The following is a 27750-nucleotide window of genomic DNA, read 5'->3' on the forward strand; positions in this document are numbered from 1 at the left end:
TACTAGTAGTTTACTAGATTACTAGTGTAACTTGTTAAAATATCTATCTGTATATGTTTGTTTTAGAAGGAGAGGCATTCGAGCTGCAGACAAACCGCTGAGGGCTAGTTGAATATTCATTGTGTACAGATATTTTTCAGTCACTTTTAAAGTATCATGTTTTTGTTTGTTTTTGCCCATGTACATAATGACCGCCCAATGAAGGAATCACCCATACAGAGCATATCACGCCTACATTGACCAAAAATAAATAAACAAAAATAATGATAAAAATGATGTAATATATATTGCAACCCGCCCATTTTAATAGGGAATTCCTCATTCTAATGATTTCTGTGAATATTCCACAGTACCGAAATGAGTCGTTGTATGTAAACCATACATCCTCTAGAATTGCGCACTATTTTCTCCTCCGCCGGCGGAGTGATCGGCGAAGTGTTCTACGACTGTACCGTGCTCGTGCACTGGGAGATTCTATTTTAAACCTCAGCACTCTCCGCTCTGTTCCTCCGCCAGCATCTCCACACAGAGCCTCACAAATAAACAACAACAAACCCCACAACAACTAATCAACAACTCTCAGTCCACTCCCGGCCGAGGATTAATATCAGCATCCACCACAGGGAAAATCACCGCCTCAGCCCCGTTTTAATAAAAAAGTGAATGCAATGTTTCAGACCAAGGAGCTCCTCATATCGGTGATTGTATTATTTGGCAGCGCAGGTAAGCTTCACTCAAACCTTCATGCTTTTAGCTTTAGATTAGGTTTTGTATACATATTTTGGTCTTTTTGAGTGGTGTGAATATGACTGGCAGGCTTGCAGAAGCTCTTATCATTTACAGTTTCACAGCTTTTGTAGTGAAGGATAAGGTGGGTGCTGGACCTGTTTGAACGTGTTCTCCGTTTTTCTCAGGCGTTGCTGAAGTTCAGCTTCTTGCTGTCCTGCGTCTTATTCCTTTACACCTTAAACGCTGCCGCAGGTTTGAAAAGTCTGGCGCTCGAGAGTGCAGGACGGGAAACCCGAATAATTGGCGAGAAGCAGTCAACTTCAGTCTCGTTTAATTCAGCAGGACTGCTAGTCTCCCGTGCTCTCTTATTCTCAACGCATTGGCGGGTGGCTCGGTTGCTGTATTGTTTAATTTGATCATTTTTGAATTTTCTTTTTTTCTTTTCCCCGTAAGCTCAAGCCATAATCTCCTAATTCTTCTTCTTTTTTGTTACCATGTTTTGCTCTATGTGAGGCTTTGGAGACCACACGCTAGCTTTCAATGAGCTTTTGACAGATAATGATATATCGTACCCGCGAAAGAGTCGACCCTTTGAACCGATTCTTGTAGTTGGACATTTGGAATCGATTCACTAAGAGCCAATTCATTGTTGTTTTACTGTATTTTCATGTAAATTAAGACAGATATCCCATATTGGTCTTGAAACTTAATGCATAGACGCCCAATTTATGCCCTGCATCTACCAGATATACTCCTGTGTCTTTGATTTTTATATAATCTCTGATTTTGTTGTCATTTTTAGTCCTGTTTTGTGTGTATAGTAGGGTTTTCTTATCCTGATGAATGACATTACATGACTGTGAGCATGTCCTGAAAACCATTAGTACTTGAGTGACCACTTCTCTAAACATCTGTAAATGTTCCTTGAATCCAAATGTTTTAATGTTCTTGTAATGCTCACTCAAAAAAAAAAAATCACTCCAGTCAAAATCAAGTTGTTACATTATCTTGTCTGTATGGTGGTGCCAGAATACCTTTCATGACTGAAATAAGCCATCAGTGACATGGCTGTGCATTTCAGCTTTGGAACTGGAGTATTCCAAGTTCAGACAGCCAAGGTTTCGCACATCACAAACCTAAGGAACAGATCCTGTACACTCATAAAATCTGCAGGTTCTGTGGTGAAGAGGTAGGTGGAGAGAGGCAGAGATGTATTGCATATTCATATAACTCTACATAATAAACAAAGCTGTGTAGTTACATCTAAGCCAATTTTAAGGCTCCCCCAAAAATAACATCATAGCCTCATGCATAAACGTTTAAGCCCTGTTATGGATTGGAGACCCTTCCATGGTGTGTTCCTGCCTTGTGCTCAGTGATGCTGTGTAGGTTCTGGACTCACTGCCACCCTGACTGCAGCTTTACATCTATTTAAATAGCATATGTTTATAACAATTTTAGCTAATTTTGTTAAAAAGAAGAACATTGGAAAATTAATTAAGATATTCTTAACTAGACTGGGAATTTGTTGAAACATTTGAAAGTGCTGCTTAATAAAGAGGTGATTGAGAGCCCAAGGAGCCGATTCTTCTCTGTGAACTGTGTCAACTGATCTGACTCACTGAAAAGAGAAAGAGCCGCAGTACGCGTCTCAACTGACAACACAAGGATTTCCCTCCAGTCAGTAACCAGACAGAGCACTGAGATAATATAGGCATATTTAATACCTCTTGCTTATTTATAGTTGTAGTGATGCTAATTAACTAGCCTTGTGGTATTTATGCACTTAATTGTTTAAACACTGACTAAAGCTAATGTCTAGTTGTCTTTTTGTCTCATCAGTAATTAGAACATGTCAAACCCGCTTTCAGAGCACAAAGCTAGTAAATGAATCCTCTAAATATAGGACAGAGTAGTACTGGACGACCTCTGTCCACTCCTCGGTCTAATTAGGCTTGGATTAGCCGCCATTTCTCGGACAAGGCACGCACGTGTCCAAGAATGTTGAAGTGACAGTCGTGTGGGTGGAGACATCAGACTCGTGAGTGAATCATTTTATTGAGTCGGTTATTTTTAATGGAACTCCACAAACACCAGCACTGATGATAAAACGAGTGGTAATTGGACTCAATTTTATGGTAGCAATACATTTAAAGTTTTCATTGATGGGCATCGGTTTTGATGAGAGGCATTTGGAGGGCGGAAAATCCAGTAATGCCACATTACAAATATAATTAAATATTTAATGTATGCATTTGTTATGATTTATGAATTTATTTGTTTCTGTTTCAGTATTGATTTGGCTTCTGGGAATGAAACACTCAGTTTTTCACTGATCTAAATACTGGTCGTTTTCTTGTAAAGAGGTTAAGGAGTTAATGCTCATTTCCCCAATAGATGATAAAACATCAATCCATTGCTAATGATAAGCTCATAATAACATCAGACTTGAATCACATATTACAACAGGACTAACATCGATATTGAGATTCATGCTCAAAACCAGACTGTATCTTTATTCTCATAACGGAGAAGAGAAAGTTTGTCTTATGAATGTGAATTATGGCTTTGAATCTGGGATTCGATTCAGGGAATCAGACCGTTGTGAATAATCGGTTCGATAAATTGATTCAAAATTTATTTGGGGTTAGTTTTTGCGTGTGTGTGTGTGTGTTAGGGATATTTTAGACTTACTAAAAATAATTACACGTTGATACTGATACCTAGCTTGAAAATAAACGTTAAATCAAAATCTTTGTCTTCTTGACAGCTTGTACTCAATAAACAGCCTATTTGTGGTTTGGTAAACTGCGCTATACGCTGTCCTGTAATCTTATCAGTGAGATTTATTATAACGATTTCACTCTTAACACTATGCGGATAGATACACTGGGTGACTTGCAAACGGTGATCAGATGCAGCTTTAGTAAATTTGCCTCGGGCATCTTATTCACAGAATCAGACCGTTCAATTGAATCGGTTCGTTATATTGAATCAAATCACTTGCCGTCGGTCCACTTGCTTCCCGTGAGAAAAGAAGCTAATAAGAGAAGAGCGTTTTGGGCGGGAAGAGTCCACTACCACGCAGCAGAGCTTTTTTTTAGACACGACTCAAAGTTACAGCTCCGTCAGTCGTGACCGTGCTGAGGATTTCTTTCTTTGCTGAATAATTAATTCACGTTGTTCCACCACTGAAATTAAGCATGCTATTAAATATTAAGCGTTAAAAAGCTTGTGTGCTTTTTAGTCTTGATATTTTTTCAGTTCCTTAAACTAGTAATGTCTAAAAGGGCCTCTGTTTACATTGTTTTGCTGAGTGGTTTTTGCACCCAAGGGAACAGCTGCACTTAATCTAATACAGAATGAAATTAAATTATAACACAGTGGCATTTCAAATTATTTTAAAATGAAATCACCAGTAATGATAGGAAATCATAAGCACCTGAACCCATTGCTGATACATTTTTCATTGTAATCTGATATATTATTAACATATACAGTTCATCATAACATTACGTTTATCTCCTTGTTTCTACACACATTGTTCTTTTTCAGCTATAATATTTCATGTAGTTACACTTTTGCAGCATTCTTAGCACTGCAGTCACCCAAAAGGTGGATGGTGAAGGTGTGTTAATGTGTGTGGCACTAATATGACTGGATCAGACACAGCAGTACTACTGGAGATTTTAAACCCCTCAGTGTCACCGCAGGTCTGAGAATATTCCACCAACCAAAAATACTCAACCAGCGTCCTGTGTGCAGGGATGAAGGGCTTGAGGATGATCAACACAAACTGTACAGCAGCAGATGAGTTACTCTTTCTGACTTTATGCTTTCAACAAGGGAAGTGGCTCTACGATAGCCACCAGAAAACACCTGCTCTGTGGTGGTCTCAACCATTTAAGAACAAGGTGATAGGGGACTAACAAAATAAGCAAAAAAGCAACAGATGGACTGCAGTCTGTAATTACAGAACTGCAGAGTGTACCTCCATGGTCAGTGGAGCTGATAAAACATGAGTGTGGAAACAAGGTCATTTTAATATTTTGGCTGATTTTTGTATATACAAATTCCATTGTTTTGACTTGGTTGGTCCCTTCCTTCTCTATCTCCATTGCACTTGTGTTTATCTAATTCTTTCCAGGGACATCAGCATCACTTGAGATACCATGGGAGGTGCTAAGTAGTCACATGCTCCACTGCCCCAGGGCTATAGGAATGAGTCATGACAGTGATGTAATCTCCCGATTTGCTGTTTAGCTCATTGTGTGCCTCTTAATTAGCTCTGATAGAAGCAGCCCCCTTTGACTCTGGGCCTTGAGAAGGAAAAAAACTGTAAACAAGACGTAGATTAAGGCATCTCTGATTCTGAAACGTGGACAGATGTTATCCGCTTGTTATCTCACGCAGATTCCCTGTTGTTTTCACCCTCTGAGGCCTTGTGACCTAAAGACTTTTTACATTTTCTTTTTTCTGCTGCACCCAGAATGTACATGGTAAGCTACGCATCACCCCCGAGCATACAGAGCTTCTGACTGCTTTAAGATGCTCTTGCAGTGGAGGCGTTGTAATCACAAATGAGAGGGAGGTTGTAACAGTGCTGAAGACCCATTCATGTGGGTCAAATATTTCCTGATCCTTCTCTAATTAAAGCCTTGTTTTGAGCCAGTAGTTTTGGTTAAGGGATTATAATGGTACATAGAAGTAGCAAATGGTAACAGGTCCAGTGCCAGGATTGTAATAATGACTGGCAGAACTCAGACACCCCAGAGCACCAGAGAACAGTCAGCATGCTTCATTTGAGGTTGTGATATATTGGACTTGTGGTTTGAGCGATTGGACTGACACTATAAGCCTGCTGACCATATTACCCTTTGGTGTGAGTGTTTTCAAAGCTGATTGACTACTGTCAAATACTAACCCACTTCTGACCGAGCCAGACTTGGGACTTGTTTCTCACAAGGAGTGACACCTCTCAACTTCCTAATAGACTGTCTGCACTGAAAGTACCTTGAGGGCTAAATGCATGGTTGCGTTTATCTTCCAGCTCCATTTGACTGTGAGCTGAGTCAAAGGTCTGCATTTCTTCCTCCTCATCTTTGCTTCAGTAGAGACATGCGTTCATGTGCTTCTGGCTCAGAGCTTATGTGCAACTCCTCAGTGGGCAGTGGATGATACTTTAGAGATATTGCTCCTGATGACGTAACCCCTTACATACACTGTCGGGAAAAAAAAGTACTAAAGGTACATTAATTGACGCTAAAGGTAAAAACAGTAGTTTTTAAAGGTACATTATAATCTCTTCAGCTTGGCTCTTTTGCTGTTTCTTCATTAGGCAATTGTAGGTACTAAATGTGACATGTAAAGTTTGCAGAGCGCTGATTGGCCAGACTTATTTACACAGATAGAAATGCAGACCTCCAGCACAAACTTGTAAAATCTTAGATGTTTATACTTTTTTAGCTGATATTTAGCATTGTGTGCGGTGGCTTACGTCTCATGCAGCTTGTCCATAATATCCCATTCTCTTAATAGTGATTTTCTGTAGAAATGATGCAATGATGTGGAATGAGATAATACAATTCCAGAATAAATGCACCTTAAAGGGAATGTATTCTACTCTTCAAGTGAACACAGTTCTGGGATTGGCTCAAGTCAGCTCGGCTCGCTTTTATCTAGTCTCTTTTCCATTAGCACAGTTCTCCCACAAAATGGAGCTGGGGATGTCACAAAACCCTGTCTCTAATGAAAACCACAACAACGCTGGCAGTTAGGTTAAGTGCTGTTCATTCTTTTTGTATTTGATTGTTTTTTTTTATTTTATTTTATTTTGGACTGAACACGGGTCCATGCCACAGTTCTCACACATCAGTTTTCCTTGATGCACGTTTGAATTTCACTGGAGTAGTCCATTGGCCATCGACCCAAGTAGTGTTTAAACCTCTTAAAAACACCTTAAGGTAATGTTACAAGCTGTTGGTGGAAGTCGGATAAAAATAAACGTGAAAGCTGCCGGAACTTCAGAGATTTTAGAGAATGGCGAGTTTGTGCTATAGTGCTGCATTTTGTGGTGATTGACAGGTCTTTCTGGCCAATCAGCACTCTGTAGGGTTTACACGTCATGATTTAGTACCTTTTGGACTTGGCTGGATCTGAATAAGCACCCAATTCCAGGGACCAGATTTGGCCAGTGGAAAAGCAATAGAGCCAAGTTAAGTCATGTAAGTTTCATGCAGTGGAAAATCATCATTAGTGACATGATTTGGTCCAAATACCACAAGGATCAAACAACACTGCAGGGTCCTCCCCTGTCTAAACAGCCCTGTTCAGAATGACTGCTTTTAGAATGACTGGCATGAGAGACCAAAGGAGCTGGTGCAGAGGCTCTGGAGTTTTGCAATGTTCTCTGGGTTTTTATTCTTCTCCCTAATTTTCTCCATATTCATCAGTATTCATTTCTCTGCGCTCTATGCTTGTTTTGCTTTGTTTAACCTTGTCTTTGCACTCTAACATAAACAACTCTATGATTGGAGAAGCTCAGACGAGGCCGTGGGAGAGCTGTACTTGAAATAAACAACACAAAATCAGAACAGTTGGTTTGTCCCATGTTTTCAGCCCACAAAAATCTGACTGGGTGGTCTTGTTTCACAGTTTATGGGTCGTTACCCTCCTGACTAGGGATGGCCGGTATCCACATTTTTCATAACATCATATCGCCTCAAAATATTATTGTGGTATACAGTATTACCGTGGGGAGGGGGCACTCTGTCAGGCTGCACTGAGCCTTATATCTGTGAGCAGTAAATTTAGCTAAACACAGCCTGACAGTGCACACCCACACATGTTGACGATAAAAACCTGTATCTGAGATAGCAACTCTCAAGTTCCGCAATTGGTGCTGGAGGATGAGAAAGGTTTGAAAATAAGCTAAATAAGACTACACTGTTTAGAAACACAGCTGGCGGTAAAAGGCACTTGTGCTTTAGCACACCATAGCAGATTTTTCAGTGAACTGAGGCTCAACACACACATATTTAGAGGATAAAGCCATATACCTGTAAGCAGCACAAAGTCGAGTGAATTTTCTCTGTTTACAGCTTCCTTCCTCTCTCTTTTAATCGAAACTCAGCAGTAAGCTTACAACTGCTTTGGTACAGTATTATCTTTATACCACCCAACCCTACTCCAGACCGTCAAATTGTGCATGTGCACTGTAATCGTGATTTATTTATTTATTTATTTTTAATTATTTATTAACACATGTCCCCTTTTTAAAGTAGCTATTTTCGCTGCAGTTTTTAGACAGTGTTCCACACTGAAATGGATTGATGCTGTGAATGGTGGCTGGCCTCTAACACCTTTTCACAGAAGTGTTTGTTTTTGTTGAGTCTCAAAACATTGAGTGGATTAATTGCATGATTGATTACTCCTATCTGATATCTTTTTAATGCAGTGAGTACTTGTGGGACTAGAGCCTGCTAATCAGTAGTCAGCTTGTAGCAAACCATTTAGCAAGTGGGTAAGTGTATTAAGGTGAAGCCATTGATGTTGCAGATTAGCAGGGGTTGGAACACAGACTTAATTTAAAGAGTTTGTGTTCTATATATTTTTCTCTTTTTCTCCTTTTATGAGATGTTGGTGCTTTTGTATTGGAAACTAATTATAATAAATCAGACAACTTTACTACACTGTTTTGCAATCTCTTTTATTCCTATGGAATTACAAAGGCTATTTTTGTCACAGTGCTTTAAGAGCAGGTCCACATCTGTTCTGATGTTGCAGCTCAGTCATAAAACATACATATTTATTTATTCAATTATATTTATATAACAAATATAACAAATATATTTATTTATTAAGCAAAATGATATAAAGGTAGAATATTTAATTAATGTTAATATTACTTAAAAAAAGACTCCTATACTAAGCATGTGCTTATTATCTAAACTGTGAGGTAAACATAGGCAAACTTGTGATGAGGTGTCCTTTCAGAGGCAGATGTCAGTGTCTCATTATAAATAATCTGAAAAATGTTTCTCCATTTGGCAGGTGAGTTATGTTTTCTCATCAGTACCTTTCTAATGAAAAGTTGTGAAGCAGAATGGACTTTTGAGTTCTGTCATTTGTCACAACAGAGCAGGGGGTAGGTGCCTGGTGCTATTACACATGCCTCTCTCAGGGCATGACCTGATGGAGGGGAGTGAAATGTACCTGCGGTGGTTGTCCAGGTATCAAGCTGTGAGTGTGCAAGCCTCTGGGGGGAGAGTGCTGTGTGTTTTTTACAAGTCGTCCTGCTTCACAGAATGGTTCTCAGGGGTATACCTCTTCTGTGTGGCCTAACCTTTGATGCTGAACCCAGATGGCACATTCGGTGCTACAGGAAAGGCATAGCCTTTAGGAAATAATACAGTGGCTTCATACCTCAGGAGAACAACTGCTGACCTTAGAATATTTGGCTTATCTCCTATGGCATGGTGTTGATATGTAGTCCTGGTGGTTAGTGCAAGGTATGGGCTTTGAAAAAGTGTTTACTATTCAAGAATGGACATTTTTCCCATGAATAAAATTAGCATATCTGAAATAAAAGTGCTTGTAGTGCTGCCCAGTCAGATATCAAAGCTAAGAAGGCACATTAATGTAGACAACTGGTGCCATGCCGCAGGCAAACTTGAAAATGGCAGACCACCAGCAGTCAGTAACCTTAGCACTACGTGGAATGTAGTCTTTAGATTGAGCTGCCACAGTCGTGTGTTCTACTGCCCAGCGCCAACTCCAAGGTTAAAAACCGCAGATGCTACATTATGACACAACGCTCTCTGTTTAGCTCAAACAGTGCTTGGCTGTTTAAGCTACTTCTGTGCTTGAGTGTGGTATGTCACCTTTGAAATTGGATGAAATGTTACAGTCATCATTGTGACAATGGGATCTCATCTGCTCACACTGGATCATGGAGAGGGGAGCTAGTGTAGGAGAATATTCACTTTCCTTGCAGCCAGGACACATCCTTGTATAATCCAGCTATAATTGAAATATACATCAGCGAGCATGCTAGTTAAGTGCTAACCTCATTACATTAGCTTATGAGAAATCAATATCATTCCACATTCAACATTAATATCTGTGTTTCACAAAGTCTGTATTTTGTTGCAGTACTTTCTAATGTAATAATAATTTGCAATTAAAAGGAGCTATAACAGAAATGCATGTTTAAGTCAATGTACTGAGAGATTTTAAGATCTACCCAGCTCTATTTCTGGCTAAATTCACCCCACTGTCCCTGCCTAATTATAACGGAACACAAATTCCCCAAATGCACGGTCAAATCATGCCATAAGACTGGCCACCTGGGAATTGTGGACGACTGTTATGTTGCATGCAAGGCTGTGCTTGCACGCAAGATACATACTGATCTAATCAAGCTATAATTGGAAGATACATCAGTGAGCTTGCTAGCTATGGTGCTAGCCTCATTACACTAGCTTAGGGGAAATCAATATTATTCCACAGTTGGGAGCGTGGGCGTGCAGATATGGAATTGCTGGTCTGATAATGAAAACTGATAAAGAGAACACCTTGCGTTAATTATTATTATTATTGTTATTGGTGTACCCTTTATCATCATAATCCATATACGAAGCTGTGAGCGGAGTCTGAAACAGGGTAAAACTGATCTAAGCCTCATGGTTTATACTGAGGTTATAAAGATTCTAATAAATTATGAAATAATAAACACTAATAACGTATGAGTTCAGGGGTGATAAAAGCTTTGAGTGTTGCTGCTGAACCTTGCATGAACACATTACAAACCACACATTATATGGCCTAATGTTTATAGACACATTCTTTCTGAAATGGTATTAATAGGGATTTTCTCCCACCTCATTGCAGTAACAGTCTCACCACTGTTCTGCACTAGATATTCAAACGTTTTCTTAGGATTTAGTTGCATTCAACCTAGGGCTGGACGATACGGCCAAAATTTATATCAGAATATATTTCTAAATTTCAGCCGATTTTATAATTCTGATATCAATATAAGCAACATAAAAGCCACAGGAAAATTGCCCAGAATAAACAAGATGCATGACATCACCATCAAACATATACCTCTTGGCTTTGTCAATATTAATATTTTTAAACTAACTTTAAAATTGAGGGCAGTGAACTAGGCTGTGCCCTGTAATGACCATCAGTTATTGACACATGCTTTAGATAGTGTATATTGAAATATTGAAAATGTGTTTAAAAATCATATCATTGTTACTGAAACATTTTACATTGCCATATATATTGATACTGAATTATTGTCCAGCCCTAATTCAACCACAAGAAGATTAAGTCAGGTACTGACTTAACTCCAACTCGTCCCAAAGCCCTGGCTAGAACTCCATCACTTCACTCCATCACACAGTTCCACTGCAGCCCAGTCCACTGCAGAGGGGTTTTATACTATTGACCATGGTAAAATTAGGCTCATGTGCAATTGCTCCTGAGCATCCAGAGATTTAGAGTTGAGCCACATGCATGAAATACATAGGCCTATACATTACGAGGCAGTGTAGTTCTGTCTGAACTAGCTAGAATGGAATTCATGCAACTTATACATCAATTCAGCTCGATGTTCCTCACAATTTCACACTGGGGGAAGGACAGATGGATGACTAAAGTGAGGAAAGATCCGTATATGTTCTGTATAATTCATTTTCATTTTAAATTGAAGGATTATGGATCGGGAACGAACTGTTCCAAGTATTTCCTTTTTTGAAATATATTGGGAAATGAGAAATGTGTAAAAAATTTTAAATCCAGGTTCTGTCACTTACTGATGAAAATGGAAGCTTGTGGAATTTAAGCATTTGAAAAAGATACAGATGAGAAGAGGGTGCATTTCTCTGTAGGTCTGTATCAGTTTTGTAGTATTCATGTCTGTATGAAGGCTGATTGAATGTGGATCACCTGAAATATTAAACCTATTTTGTCAGTTCTCAAGCCATACTTGGAGAGCTCAGGCTTTCATAGGAGCCCCTGCAAATTCACATTGAGCCAGCCCATGGAAAATCATTGACTTTCCATGATTTAAAGAAAACTAGGTTTTTACCTTAAAATTACAGCATCAAAACCACTGATGTTTCACTGATCTGTAATAGGTTGTTTGCAGATGAAGTCACGTCACTGAACTGCAGATGGAGGGCAGGAAGTGATCTTATACAGAGGGAGCTCAGAGACACACTAATAAATCCTGGGGGTTTACGTTGTTTACAGTCGCTCAAAACCATTTCAACTGATAAACCACAAGGAGCTTCTATCAAGTACCAAACTCTGTTGTTCATGAATGAGAATACGGCAAGAATTTCAGTGAAAAACGGCTTGGGAGCCTCCGCCTGCGGTTAGGATGAGACTGAAGTCAGCTGCCTATTCAGAAGGTTCATGTTGAAATTTAGTTGTCATCGGCGCATACCCACAGCACCAACAGAACTGTGAAAAACACAAAAATGATTTTTCTCAGTTCTGAGGGTGTCCACTGGTGATGGATTTAAAAACTTTAAGGGGAACGGCTATGATTGTGGGCAAGTGCAGTTCTCTCAGGTTGTTTACATTCTGAAGATAACCGGATTTTAATGTGGAACAGTGTGTTTGAGGGGGAAAAACCACTGTTTGTACTTGGCTGAAGTTTAGCTTTTCTGTTTTTATCCATTGTATGAATTTCCACAGAAACTCATTTGTAATTGGAGTTGTTTGGTTTTGTAGCACTTCAGGTAATTCAGTTAGCCGTCTCATGAGACACTGGAGATATTTCCACCTTAAGTGATCCAAAACAAGTCAATATTAGCCACCTATGGAAAAGGAATAGAGCATTATTCTCATTTGGGTTCATGTTTTTTAACGTTTGGAGTTCTCTCCTTTGTCTAAACATCCTCCAAATGCCTCTGCCATGAGCAGAGAGACAGAGAGAAAGCCTTGCATACCGGACTGATCCAGTTTTTCTTTTCACACATTTACAGACACCAGGGCTTTGTAAAAACATCAGAGTTTTTTCCAGCATGCAAACAGACATGAGAATTAGCAAATGGTGAGGAAACTTCATCTGAATTTTATAAAAAGTGTTTTTGTTTAACTTTTCAATACTTCAGTATACATTATGGCGGCACGGTGGCGCAGCAGGTAGTCACGCAGCTCCAGGGGCCTGGAGGTTGTCGGTTCGATTCCTGCTCCGGGTGACTGTCTGTGAGGAGTTGGTGTGTTGTCCGCGTGGGTTTCCTCCGGGTGCTCCGGTTTCCTCCCACAGTCCAAAAACACACGTTGGTAGGTGGATTGGTGACTCAAAATTGTCCGTAGGTGTGACTCAATGTGTGAGTGTGTGTGTTGCCCTGTGAAGGACTGGCGCCCCCTCCAGGGTGTATTCCTGCCTTGCGTCCAATGATTCCAGGTAGGCTCTGGACCCACCACGACCCTGAACAGGATAAGTGCTTACAGATAATGAATGAATATACATTATTTACAACATCTGTCGCTGACATTCAATACAGGACACTGACAGTTCAGCACACTCCATTTAAATTTTAATATCAGTTAAGCCAATAGTTTTATGTTGGATGATGTCATGTTTCTAGTTTGTTATTGAATTTTATTTTTCAGTGAATTTTATGGGTTTCATATTGATATCAGAAATGTACCAAATCGACCAAAATAAATTGTGATATAAACTTTGGCCATATTGTCCAGCCCTAACCTCTTTATTTTTTCCATATTTTGTGATTTTCTCTTTGTACAGTTCTCTCTTAATATCACCTAAATGAAGACGAGAAGCTCCTCATCTCAAGCTCCTCCATTCCATCTTTCACCTATTGCCCTCCATCTGCATTTCATTCATTGTAGGAATCAATTAACAGAAAACAACCTACAGGGAGAACAGAGCCTCTGTCAATGCTACTCCAAAGTCAGCACTGCAGAAACTGCATTGTGTAACTTTTGGAGGAGTGTAGGAGAACACCCACCCCTCTCCTCTGAATTCAGGACGATGCTGTAAAAGTGAATTAAACCCTGCCAGTCTTTGTTTCACATCGGAAAACATTTTGCGTTGACTATACCAGGACCTTTACCTCTGGTGAGCATGCATAAAGCTGTGTTCTTTTGTGCATGCATATCAGCTAAGGAGACCGATCTGTTCAGAGGGTCAGACATAGTTCACATTAAAAGGATGGTGTGAACAGCCTAACAACAAAAAAAAAATCCAGGTGTTGTTTTTCAAGATAATGGTGTTAATATGATCATGTTGCCCACACATAGCTAACATGCATTAATTTTTGGGTAATGTAGCAAGTTTCACAAACATGTCAAATCCCCTCTGGCACAGCAGTAAAGCAGTCTAACACGCCCTCGGCTACACCCTCTCCTGAGTTCCAGCGTTGTGCTTCAGCAGACTGCTGATCACGGCTTCCGCCCCTTCACCACGACGCCTTTTTACCAGCTGAGAATTATTGGGACTGGCATATTTTCTTCACCAAGTTCAATCTGAGTTTGGAAAGTCTCTTGTGCCCATATTGAATTTCTGAGTTGTTTTGTTCCTGCGTTGGTTCTCTGGTATCGATCCTCCTTGTCTGCTCTGTTAGATTTTTTTGATCAGTGTTTTCCCTGTATGTGCTGTGACCTTGGACCTTGGACAATTTCTTGGATTTGAGCTGTTTAATCGGAACTGTGTCTGTCTCCCTGTTAATTTTTTCCTGTGCTCTCTGCATGCATTCTGGCTTTTATTGTGAATCGTTACAGTCTGCCAGCCAGAGACTGAAAATCCCTCGTGCCTTCCTTGGCCTTTGTTTTCTGCTTATTTACTATTTGTGTGTATGAGTGTGTTCACTGTGGCAGGAGTTTGTGTGGCAGCAGTAGAGGGATTATGGAGAGCTCTGAGAAGCGTCAGTGTAACGCTGTGGGCAGGTGTGTATTTCGTTTCTCAGTAATCTAAAACTATGGCAGAAATATTGAATTATGATGAAATACCTCACCTTTGTTTAATTCTCCAATTACAAGCCTGAGGTTTATTGGTCTGTTTCTTCGAAAGATTTGTCAGTCACCCATCATAAACAGTGTACTTCACTATCGTTCCTGCATACTCGAGTTCCAATCACGCCTCCATTTCATCACCACCAATCAGACATGGATTGGCTTTTCCTGGAACATTTAACACTAACACGTAGCCTATGGTTGCTTTCACACATGCCTTATTTGGTTCAGACTTTTCCGTTTGCTCTGAACCAAAAGGGCATGTGTGAAAGGTGCCTCAGGCCATGGTCCAGACCAAAGCATCAAAATTTGATTAGGCCAAAAAAGGTGGTCTTGGTCCATATCAAACTAAACCAAGGTCTTGCCCATGTGCAGTGTGTAAAATTTCATTTGAATGGTTCAGACATTCTAACCAATTACAGGAAGTTTAATCAATATAAAAGACAGAGATGGATGTGATCAGGAAATTTGCTCACTATCTTCACTCAAAAAAAGAATAGAAAACATGCAAAAACCTTTAACTGTAAAAACATGACCAGAACCACACCACACTTCTTCAGTGATAACTGCATCATCAGTAAACAGTGAACATTTAATATAGAAGCTTTTTCAGTGTTTTTGAGTATTAACATTCTGAGAAGGTCACATCTCTCCAGTCTCACACATCGGTTATCTGTTTTTATATTGAGTGTTACTCTAGTAAACATAAATAAACCAAAGATTTAAACAGTAATTCCTACTGCGTTACTTTTTCTTTATCCCAAACAGCACGCTAGCACACTACATGGGGTATAAAACATACTCCAATTAGATGGTAGTGTAGGAAGAAAAGGTGTGGAAAGAAAGGTGTGGTTTGGTCACTTCAGTGTTCAGCTACTTAAGGTGGATCTATTCAGTGTTGTGTCTTACACACACACACATTTACATAGAAGTAATAAATAGTAAGTAAATAAAGCCCCCTCCAGGGTTTCTGCCTTGTGCCCAGTGATTCCGGGTAGGCTCCTGACCCACCATGACCCTGAATTGAATAAGCGCTCATGAATGAATGAATGAATCTGTTAATTCAGATGTGCTCCTCTCCAAACCAATCAGTTCTCATAATGGGGAGATGCGGCCCATGTGGAGGATTGAGAATCCTTCGATCCGCTCGCTGAATTGCAGTGAGAAACCAAAATGTTACCAGACCAAATATATACAATGTAGCTAAACAATCCTTGATGTGGATGTTGGTCATGACTTTCATGTGTGAACAATTTTATCAGCATGTGTATTGAGAAGTAAACTTACTGTAAGCTTACCTACTTTAAAAATCATTATGTGAAATTTGGGCCGGCACGGTGGCGCAGCAGGTAGTGTCGCAGTCACACAGCTTCAGGGACCTGGAGGTTGTGGGTTTGATTCCCGCTCTGGGTGACTGTCTGTGAGGAGTTGATGTGTTTTCCCCGTGTCTGCATGGGTTTCCTCCGGGTGCTCCGGTTTCCTCCCACAGTCCAAAAACACACATTGGTAGGTGGATTGGTGACTCAAAAGTGTCCGTGAATGTGTTTGTCTGTGTTGCCCTGTGAAGGACTGGCGCCCCCTTCAGGGTGTTTTCCCACCTTGCGCCCTATGATTCCAGGTAGGCTCTGGGCCCACCTGACCCTGAACTGGCGATTACAGATAATGAATTAATGAATATGTGAAAATTGTTCTTTATTTATTTATTTTTTTATTATTATAATTTTTTTTTTTTTTGCAACTTTGAAACGCTTTGTGGTAAGTGAAACAGTATTAGCAGTGTCTATCAAAAGTAAACTACATTTTTTATGCAGCTAAAATATGTTAAAAGCTTTGAAAACTATTTTGGTGGCATTGTCTTTTAAATATTTTATCTAATATTTTATTTAAAAAGCTCTTAAGGGATTTACTTTCCTTTTGGCATGGGCAAATTAAATGCCTCCTGAAGTTTGTACCTTTAATTTGTTCATATCTGCACTAAGTAAGATATTTTTTAATGCACTGAAAAGAGCAGAAACTATTACTTTTAATTTAATTTTACACTTATTAAATTTGAAAATTGACCTTCTCTATGAGCAGTGATTAAGTGGTAATTTGCATGCTAATAATTTTGAATTTTCTTACAAGCCTTTCTTACAGAGAGAGATGACTCAAAGAATCAGTAGATTTCGAGGTTACTGATAAAAATTGATAGTGCCAGCCCTACTTTGGAGGTTTAGGGACAGTAGGTACTTGTATTAAAACAGAAAACTCTGAGTGACCTTCAAAAAGAGGTTTTTGAAAAGAACTGGCCTTGAAATAATCAGGAAACATATTGAAGGGAGGACACTTGTTCTCACAGGAATGTCGAACCTTTTCAAACCAGTGTAAAATTCTATTCCCAGAGTTTGCCGCAGTCCTTTTCCATGTTAAGGCCTAGAAAAGAAAGGCATACATAGACCTATGCAGTCTTGTTTATATAATGTATATGTTACAGCATAGATATTCTATATATAAGCAGGAAAGCTCTCTTCTGGGGTTTTTGCACTGGCTGTTGTGCTCCTGCACAGCACAAGTTCAGCTGTGGTCTTTCATCTGTACACTTGGAAGACATCAATGTAAAGTATTCCTGTACTTTAGAAGTCTTGAACCCCTTTTTCTACAGGTGAAGGCTCTGCCATCTGTGAGATTTTGTCAGTTGGAGAAGACTCTATCATTGTTTTTGAGAAGCTGATCTTTAGTGCAAATGATTTATTGCAGGGTCTAACCAAGGGCAGGGATGGGATGATGCAACTATAAACTAACCCAGGCAAAAGTATCAAGCAGCACGTGAAATACTGTTAGTTTATTAACAATAATGTTAGAAAATGGATTCATGATTGACCCTATGACCTTTGCTATCCTTTACGAAATAAAAAGTATAAAAGTAAACATCATTTTAATTAATTTAATTAAAGATTCATTTAAACCTAAATAAATGTGAAGTATTTTTCCCAAGTATACTGTATGTGGTAAATATGTTATTAATTTTCTTTAGTTATAAAATTATACTTTAAGTATTCTTTAGGTCTGAGAGTAGCAAAAATTCAGTATATCCTTACAAGTTTACATCCAACTGTTTTGTACTGTAGCTATACACAAATAAAGCAGTACGTAGGTATTCTTAACTAGTTGTATACTTCTATAATGGCAATGGTTACAATACTCTCAAACCTAACCTGGGGTTATGGTGACAAATTAATTAATAAATTCATTAATGTATTCATTGTTTGTAACTGTTTAACTGTTAATCACAGGGCTCAAGGCGGGCACACACCCTGGAGGAGGCACCAGTCATTCGTAGGGTGACACACTCACACATTCACTCATACACTCACAACAATGGACGCTTTTGAGTAGCCAATCAACCTACCAATGTGTGTTTTTGGACAGTGGGAGGAAACCCATGTGGACATGGGGAGAACATGGTGACAAATTAATTTAATTTAAATTACTAAAACTCTTGTAAATAGTTTACCAAAATTACAAGAATATCTGGCAACCTCTAGTTAAAAATTAGCCTCAAAACATTTCAGTTTATTTTTAAAGAGGTTTTTGTCTGTGTTTTATCCTCCATTATTGTTTTCCAAAATGCCCTCCAAGGTGGAGATTTCTGAAAACTCAGTTTTGAAAAATAAACGCATCTGTCTGGAAGGGGCCTAACTCTGCTTTAAACTTAACATTTGGTAAAATGTAGTGTTGTTTATGTTTATATTTAATAGAAAACTGTTTTCATAGCGCTTATTTGGGTAAATTACAGAGAATCAAAGTGTATGCTTGGTAAATCAAGGTTTGTTTACGCTTTAGGTGTGAAATCTTGTTGCTCAAATCTTGTAAGAATCTTATCAGTAAAATCATCCTAATAATTATCTGTTACTGTACTGGCTATCACTGTGTACAGATCCACCTCTGTACCATTTACTTCCATCTGTTCCACCACAGAATACAAGTTAAATATATTTCAGCATTATAAGGCAAGAATAAATGTGTGCCTCAAGCAAAATATTAAGTACAAGTATACTCCATATATACTTAGACTTTCCTGTGTATTTGTGAGTATAAGCTAAGTTTACTTAAATATAATTGTGTTAGTATATCACTAAGTACATAAAAATGAAACTGAAAATATACCAAAAAAGTATCTGAATATTACACTTGAAAAAGTGATCACATTATAATCTGTTTGCCTTTGAGTTCTTCTTCTGTCTGGTCCTCACTGTACTTGGTTAGTAGATGTATTCTCAGCGATGTATTGGGTTAGTGTTAGAATGTTTTACTTTGCTTCCCCCTTGAGGCACATTAGTTTTGCGTACTTTGAGAGTAGTTCTGCCTCAGTCTGAGTCTGATCTTGCAAAACTTCCAGACATATGACTTGTTTCCTTTCAGAGTACATAATTAAATAGCTGGCTTATATATATAATTTTGTCTTTTTAATTAGCTCTCACTCCGTGTCGGTCAAGTAAAGGAATATAGTCCAATCACTGATCTTGTATTTGAAGAGAAAATCGCTGTTCATATCTATAGCCAGTCATTTCTCCCCTTTCCTATTTTCAGTCTGTCAGTTAAGTGACATGGTACACACTGATTAAATTATTTCTAACAATTCCTTCATTATCAGTGTTATATATGTCATTTATTAGTTTTTGAAGCCTAGGGCAACTGACTTCATAAGTCGAACCCTATCTACATATTTCTCTTCTCAGCCACATTAACCTTAACCACCTGGCTCTGCTTTCTAATGTGGCCCGTATACACTGCATTAAGAGGAAAGTTGTTTTCAAAGGAGCCTACCGTATTAAATATGGTGCTCTGTGCTGCTCATATCATGACGTAACTGTGAGTGTTATGATTGTTATTGTGGAGCTTCATTATGGGTCAATCAGACATTAATAATCAGCTTAAAGGCTTCTGTGCAGCAAGCTTTTAAATGCCACCCACTTACAGTGGACTTGGAGGTGTTTATCATCTATTTACTGGAAACATTTGCAGTGTCTTGCAGCTTAGTACCATTCCGTCACACAGCGTGAGCATCATTATTAGGCTAAATGCTTTACCAGGACATTCTGGGCATAGATATGTTAAGCCTTTGCTTTTCCTGACAATGTGAAACTATTACATAGAAGTGTGTTTGTGTCTGTACCAAAACATTTTAGCCTGTGAACATTAGGAGTGAAATGGTATGCATTCAAAATATATATATTGTTTCAATGTGTTGTCGCTAGTGTGTTAGCTTGACTATTATTTACTGGTGTCCTACTGCAGCAGAATCAGTCAGGCAGATGTTAACTTGGCCATTCTACATTTATAAATGCATTTTTGTTGTCTTTCTAAAATGAGAATTTAAATATTAAATTCCACTCCACTTTGTTCTTCATTATCAGCCAAAGCAGGCAATGTCATGACATGATGCTTATGTTTTAGAGTCAATTTGAAAATTTCCATTATTTAGTCCCGCTGTTCCATCTCCCTCTTCATCAGGCTTTGATCAATTGGCCCTGTGGGTTTGTATTTGAGATCGCTGAAGATCACTGCACTATAACAGCACTCATGTTGATAGCTTGGCCGTGCATTTGATTGTCGTGTTTCCTAAATGGGTTACTCATGGATGAACTGCCTGTTGTGGAAACTGTTGACATACTCGACATAACATCATATCCTTCTCCAAGTCCTGACTCCAGACCCTCAAACTTCACATTCTCTTAACTCTGAAGATCAATTCTTCTTTGAAACGATCATTGTCAGCTTATGCCTGGCCCACATTGCAGGATAATGTGGACCATCCCAAAAGTTCTCCTGAAATGGGTGATTGTAAATGATTATTTTTCCAGATTAGCATGGGGAGTCCATTAGTAATGGCTTGATTAGAGCAAATATGTATTTAATTATCCCAACTGGGGTTCTAGAAAGAACCATGATGGTGATTTAATATTACAGCTGCTGAATTCTGACAAGATTTGCTCTTGATATGAGACAGGAGAATGAAACGTACCTATGTTTTTATTAAGATTACCTTAATGTGGCTTTTAAAAGCAAAAAATAAATAAATAAAAATAATAAGTAAAAAAATAAAAAAGGATCTCCATGTAAGGAGGCTGCTTGCATCACAGGCTCTGCATTTTAAGAGCTCAAAATGTGAAATCTTGTGGCCACAGGCACCAGGCAATAGACAATGTCAGTCCCTGTTTATGAATATGTCCATCTTTATTCACAAAAAAGGAATGAATAAGAGGCAAGTAAATTGCCTTGGGTTTGTGTGTTGACTCAGTAAGGCTCTGGAAACAAGCCAGCACATGGTGATCCTGATCTGTTTTTCATGATTGTTCTGGTTGGTGACCTCCAGCGGAATCAGTATATAGATTTAAAATATCAATTGTTGTAATTTGTTGTTCAGGCTTATCTTAGCTGGTTATGCGGCCGTAATTGGCTTTTCATAGTCGATTGCCTGATTAACACAGCGACAAGTGATAATTTTAATAAACAAACCACCCATCCGTGCCGCATTATGTGCAAATCGCATTCACGAGAATTTCCATCAGCAGTTCATGGCAGTATAATATTGGATTTGAATGCATAATGCCGATGGCCTGCATGCATCTCATACAGAGGGTCTTTACAAACATTTAAATATACTGACCCACATTTTTACTGCAGGGATGCTGGATTCCATTCTTGCATCTGCTGCAAAATATTGTGAAGACTACATGAGAGTGGAGTCATTTTGCCCCCTTTGGCTTTGGAAAACTGTTTGTGTTTAGTAAGCTCACTTATCCTATTACTTCCAGTGTATTAAGTGTGAGTAATAATCATCCCTAATTAATATCTTACTGGAGGAGGTTTCTGCAGTTTTTAAGGTACAGCATATTTTCTTGGTGTAAATTTGTGAACATGGACAGAAAGCTTGGCAACCCTGAGTAATTACTGAGCTAAAGAGTCGTTCTTGAAAAGTGTTTTTCTGAAAATATACCTTGTATGCATTGTAGGGCTATTACTGCATAAGGAACCGAGTGACCTTACCAATTGCTAGAATCCTAAACTAAAAACAACCACCATTTTATGATTATATGTATAAGTATTTATTATAGATATATAATTACAGATCATAAAACAATTGTGTTTGTTAAAAAAAAAATATATATATATACACACACACCCATCTGTCTCATGCACACACACACACACACATACACTTCCCATTTTATCAGCTCCACTGACAGGAGCGCTTTGCAGTTCTGCAATAACAGAGTGTAGTCCCTCTGTTTCTCTGCATGCTTTTTTTCACCCAAATTTAACCCTGGTCTTCAATGTTCAAGACTCCCACAGGACCACCACAGAACTGGCATGTTTTGGGTGATGGATCATTTTCAGTGCTGCAGTGACACTGACGTGGTCGTGACGTGTTTTTGTGTGTTGCGCTGGTTCACTCTCAGAAAAGGTATGGTGGAGCACCATTATTGGTCACTAAAGGTACAAAGGGTGTAAATGCATCTTTTAAAGGTACATAAGTGGTTTTAGTATCCAGTTGTGTTCCCTAAAGGTGTGTTTCATTGTCTTCTCCAGAACAAGAGGTGAATATTTGTAGAATTTTATTATAGAACTGTGTAAATTAAAATAAGTTCTGGACATGGAATTTGGTGTATGAAATCAACACAATTTCGAAACTTGTAATTATAATAGAATATGGTACAATTATGTTCCCTAATTAAAGGTTCTGAATAGGTACCTTTGTTGTTGCAACCACAGTGTAGAAGTGGATCTGACACAGCAGGGCTGCTAGAGATTTTAAAGCCGTCTGTGTCACTGCTGGACCGAAAATACTCCATCAACCAATATGTATGCGGCAAGCGATGAGTTATTGTCACTGACTTTGCGTTTACAAGGTGGACCAATGGGGTAGGTGTGTCAAAAAGTGGGCAGAGAGTTGACAGAGTGTGCAAAAACCCAAGCAACTCTGCAGTCCAATCCATTCGTAATATACTAACACATGTAATAATACATGATAACACATGACCGCTATGTCAGTGTAATAAAGTGCGTGTGTGTGCGGGGGGGTGGGGTTCACATGAAAAGCGTTCTGCACATCACTGATTTGCGCTCTGCTTGGCTTGGAGTGGCGTTCCCGTCATCAGCTTGCATTTAATGCTCATGACAGAGAAAAGGAATCTGGAGATTTTTTAGACAACCGCGAAAAAACCCATACATTGAAAACCACAAACTGAGATGAGGATACTGATTTATTCCTGATCCATAGGTGGGTAATATTGACTTATTTTTGATTACTTAAGGTGGAAATGTCTCCAAATTCAGAAGATAGCTAACTGCATTACTGAAAGTGCTACTAAACTGAGCATCTTGTTTTTCAAATGAGTTTGTGAAAAATCAAACAGTGAATAAAACTTTACAGACAAGTTCAACTTCAGCCATGAACATACAGTGGGTTATTCCCTCAAACATACTGTTCCACCTTACACGGCACAGAGCTTCTGAATGTAGAGAGGACAGCGTTTCCCCATAATCGTAGACGATGCCTTTAAGGACTTATCCAACACACCAATGGACGATAAAACAAATGTTGAAATAAATTGAAAACATAGAATACCTGCATTTAAACTAAGTCAGATTGTAGGGAAATTTTCCATAGGGCAAAATGCTATGTTGCATACAGTTAGATGTTCTTGGTAGAAGAGAATAGTTGTCCAAACAATAAATTCTGTTTTTAATAAAGCTGAAGTAAACTTTTTTATTTATATACCTGTTCCACCTTAAAATGGTAAAGAAGTTACAGCTTGGCTCCTAAGCTTCTCACTCAAATTTTTTTCCTACCACCTTAAATGGTGCTGTCGTTACATACCGTTGCCTAAGCTTCTTATTCAAGATTTTCGTTCCACCCTAAAATGATGCTGCAGTCACATTCTAGCACCTAAGCTTCTCATTTAAATGTCCTATCTCGCACAGTAGGTGCATTCTGTGGCCTTGGTCATTGTTTAAAATTAATATTTAAAGACATTCTGAAGGGACCATTTGTGGTCATCTTTGGCTGAATATTTGGCAGCGGCTGAAATTTCCCTTGTGCCCCCCCTGTGGACTGCGTTGTTCTCTGATAGCACTATTTGTGCAAGAAGGAAAGAGACCCAGCTCTGACCTCTTTTTCTGTAATTCTTTTCATTCTTTTTTTGCTTCCCCATAGGGTGTAGAGTCCAGTATGACTCAGTGACCTCCTCTGCCCGAAAGGCTTCACGCACGCTCAGCCAACAGAAGCCGGATGTGTCATGGACCCCGTTGCGTTGGCTTTGTATTAGCAGCGGATGTTACACACAGAGAAAACGGCTACTGACAGCCGGGGCTTTGCAGGGAATAAAAATGATGAAACAAAGAGACGAGTGACAAGTGAAACTGGTGACAGATTACAGTGAAGTGGTCATTTACACAGTCTGCTCGTAGTCTAAAGACCACGATTACCAGAGCTGCTTTTCATGGTACGGATATGTGAAGCGGCACTGTGTTACGTGGCGTTCGGGTCAGAAACGTCCCCGTGGCTGTGACGGCAGTAAATCTGCTACGTCAGGTTGCAGCGACGGCAAGAAGCACAGCTTGACGAGGACATGGCTGCATTACTCGTTCTGCTCGACTTCCCTCAGCTCTCTGCTCTGTAAATACTTGATGACTGAACAGGGTCACTTTGTCTCCTTTTTTCATCCTCAGCAACGTGCTCACATGTGGCCTCATGGCAAACCACTGCCGAGCTTTTATTAACGAAGCGAATGGAGGGGAACATATAATTCCTTATTACCTTGTGACAGCTATTGCACAGTGCCTGATGCTTATGTCAAATTGTTCCTGACTTTTATTTTAGATGATGGATCATTTCTTTCTTTTGGAGGAGGTTAAAGCCCACCTGCGTAGTCTGAGAGAAGAGCTTCCGAGATCTTAATGCAGGCTGTGTAGCCCTCAGGCTCTACCAAACAGCATTTAGATCATTTTCTATAAATACTTATGTGGTTAGGTTTTAAAGATTGTAGTATAGGATCACACAGGCATGAATAAACATGAAGCTCTGCAATTTACGTAGCTAAGAAATGCAGTCACTACTTGTGTTATGTTTCATTGATTCCCTTCTCAATGAAGTCCAAATTCACACTAGTTTTAAGCAGTTGTCTAAGCACTGAGATTCCCCTAACTTCTTTTCTCTGGCAGCCAAGGGAATTCTGTGCTTTCTCTTGTTCGCTTGCCCCGCTTGCTCGCTTTGATCTTCATTCTCATTTTCTCACATTCAGAGGGGGGTGATGAGCTCACGCTCTGAACCAAGCCCAGTGAACACACAGGTCAGGGAGATGGAGCGAGGAGGGTGCAATTCGGGGATTCCACAAATGTGTAAGATGGGGTTCCCTTGTTTCAAAAGGTAGTCTTCGTTGCCTAGACTATTTGCAGGATCTCCAAAAATGGCTTTGCACTCGGTACCTTTTCAAATGAGCAGTCAAACTCTGGTGTGGCTGTTAAGAATCATGGCCGCCCGCTGATGGTGTGAGAAGAGGTGTCTCTCTACCATCTGTTGCCCCGTCACTAGATATGACACACACCTCTTCTGGAAGCTCTCCCCTCAACACAGTGGCTGTTTTGGCAGCTTCTCTGCATTCTGCTGTTCTACGCTGCTCTTCGTGAGCAAAATGTTGATAGTTCGAAATGAGAAACAAGGGTTTTAAGTATCAAAATATGTTAGTATCTTACAGTTGAGCATTGAAATATATAAATAGTAATGAACCACTGTGTTCATTTTTGCTGCTGAATGACAAATTTCACAGTTCAATTCACCAACTTGGCTATTGCATGTAGCTTGCTATCACACTCTGCAGGCACCTTGAAAAGAAAATGAATACAGAAAAAAAAGAGCTTGTCATTTGGAAAAATAGGTGTACATGTGGACGCAGATGAAGTATTGTTAAACACCATCTCTCACAGACTGCTTTGCAAAAGTAAAAATGTGGGAGTCTCTTTCAGGGCTGCAATGATTAGTTGACATCACTTTTATCAAAGTTCAAAAAGAAGCTATAACATCAGGGGCTACTGACAGTTGCAGCAGTCTAAGCTTTGACCCCACCATTAAGTCATTTCCGGTTTGATCCCTCACAAGTCCTAGATAGCACAATTGCCCTCACTCTCTGGGTGGGTAGAATGACCTTCACCCCCATCACTCACACACAACACTAGTGTCTTTGGGCTGATATAACAGATCTGGATAGTTGCCAATCTCCTCCTACATATTTGAGCTTTACAGTGGCATTGTATTGGTATTTCAGAAAGATCTGTTGGCTGGCTCCATGTGTCTTGTAGGAAGCATCTGCTTGCTTTCTTACTCCTAGATTAGTGGCATTTTATGCAATGGGAGAATCTGTATGTAGTGGAATTGGAGAAGTCTGGGGAGAACATTTGGATGAAAATAAAATAAGAAAATCAGGAAAAAAATGTATCAGAAATTTCATGCACAGTTTGACAATTCAATATTTTTCTTCCCAAAATAAATAAATATATCCAGCTTTCAGTTGTTTTAATGCAGTTAGTTTTTAAAAGCAACGCTGATGGAGTTTTGTGATATTTCTGTGGAAAAATACATTATCAGAATTTTTGTAGGCTTCCGTGAGGCATCAAAATTTCTTTTAGAACTCTAAGCAGGGTTTAGTTTAAGCATGATTCGTGCTTTCAGAACTGAGGGGCTCTTTTCCTGTTAGGGTCAGTGGGAGAGGTGAATTTTAAACACTGCTTTTGTGCACTGGGCGCCTCATATTTTATGCACCCTGTGTGGCTGTTTGTGTGGAGTGTACTGGTATTCAAAGCTGAAAAAGTTTAGCTTACAAATCCCCTTGGGACGCTGTGTAAAGTGTAAATAAGAACAGAATGCAGTGAATGGCAATTCATTTAAACAATACATGTGATTGAAATTAGTACAAAGACTATTTCTAACAAAGACTGTATCTAATCTTGGAACTGAGAAATTTTATAGTTTTTTGAAAAGCATTTTCAATTCAATGCAATTAGTCTTTCCGAAGTAAAATGGAGTAGGGTTCACTATGTGAAAGATAGCCAGGGCAAATAGTGATTGTATTCAGCATTAACATTAGCAGGAAAAATAAAATATAAAAAAGAAACACTGGGGAATTCTTCACCTACAGTACAAAATAATTCTTCACCTACAGTACAAAATATCATTACAAGCTTTAGAGAAATCTCTATATACAAAGGACAAGGCTCAAACCCAATATTGGCAGACACATTTCCATAGTGGAAATCAGTGCATGGGTTCAAACAATTCGCAAAACCGTTGTTTGTGAACAGTGGTTCACATGTTGTACTTAACATGCAAGTTAAAACTTACAAACAGGATACAGAAATGGAAAGGCCTCTTTGGACCTAGGCTCATTTAAGATGGACTGAGACGAGTTGGAAAAGTGTCTTGTGGCCTGACAAATCAAAATCTGAAATTCTTCTTGGAAATCATGCCACATCCTCCGGGCAAAAAAGTAGAGGGACCAGCTGGCTTACTATAAACGCACAGTTTAAAAGCCAAATTACATGATGCACATGGCTTGGGTGACATCTGTGAAACGTATACAGGTTTTGGAGATACATGCTACCATACAGACGTCATCTTTTTCTAGATATGGCCTTGCTTATTTGTTTTAGCAAAAGAGGAATTATTTGTTTTTAGAAGAGGGCTGTTCTGTATGCATTACAACAGCATGACTCCTTAGTGAGTGTCCAGTCTAGTCCAGACCTGTAACCCATTAAAAAACAATGAGCACATTATAAACTAAAAAAAGAAAAACAACAAAAAAAACAGTATAACATAGACGGAGCTGTTGGGCGCTGAACTCCTATAGCATAAAAAAATAGGAAAACGATTCACTTTTAAAACTAAAGCAGTTGGTCTCTTCATTTCCCGAACATTTAGAGTGTTGTTAAAATAAAAGGTGATGTAGCAGTGGTAAACCTGACCCTGTACCAAATATTTTAGAA

General features: G+C 39.1%; 1 protein-coding gene across 8 annotated transcripts in view; it reads left to right on the plus strand.

Moving 5' to 3' along the window:
- The first annotated feature begins 498 nt into the window (after positions 1 to 498).
- ncam1b (neural cell adhesion molecule 1b) overlaps positions 499 to 27750 on the plus strand; it is a 122188-nt gene continuing 94936 nt past the window's right edge. For all 8 annotated transcript variants that reach the window (XM_066662583.1, XM_066662588.1, XM_066662586.1 and 5 more), the window contains exon 1: positions 499 to 723. In XM_066662583.1, coding sequence (XP_066518680.1) covers positions 669 to 723 — 55 coding nt within the window. In that variant the 5' untranslated portion in view covers positions 499 to 668. The remainder of the gene's footprint in view (positions 724 to 27750) is intronic.

The sequence above is a fragment of the Hoplias malabaricus genome, chromosome 1, assembly GCF_029633855.1.
Source record: "Hoplias malabaricus isolate fHopMal1 chromosome 1, fHopMal1.hap1, whole genome shotgun sequence".
Taxonomy (NCBI): domain Eukaryota; kingdom Metazoa; phylum Chordata; class Actinopteri; order Characiformes; family Erythrinidae; genus Hoplias; species Hoplias malabaricus.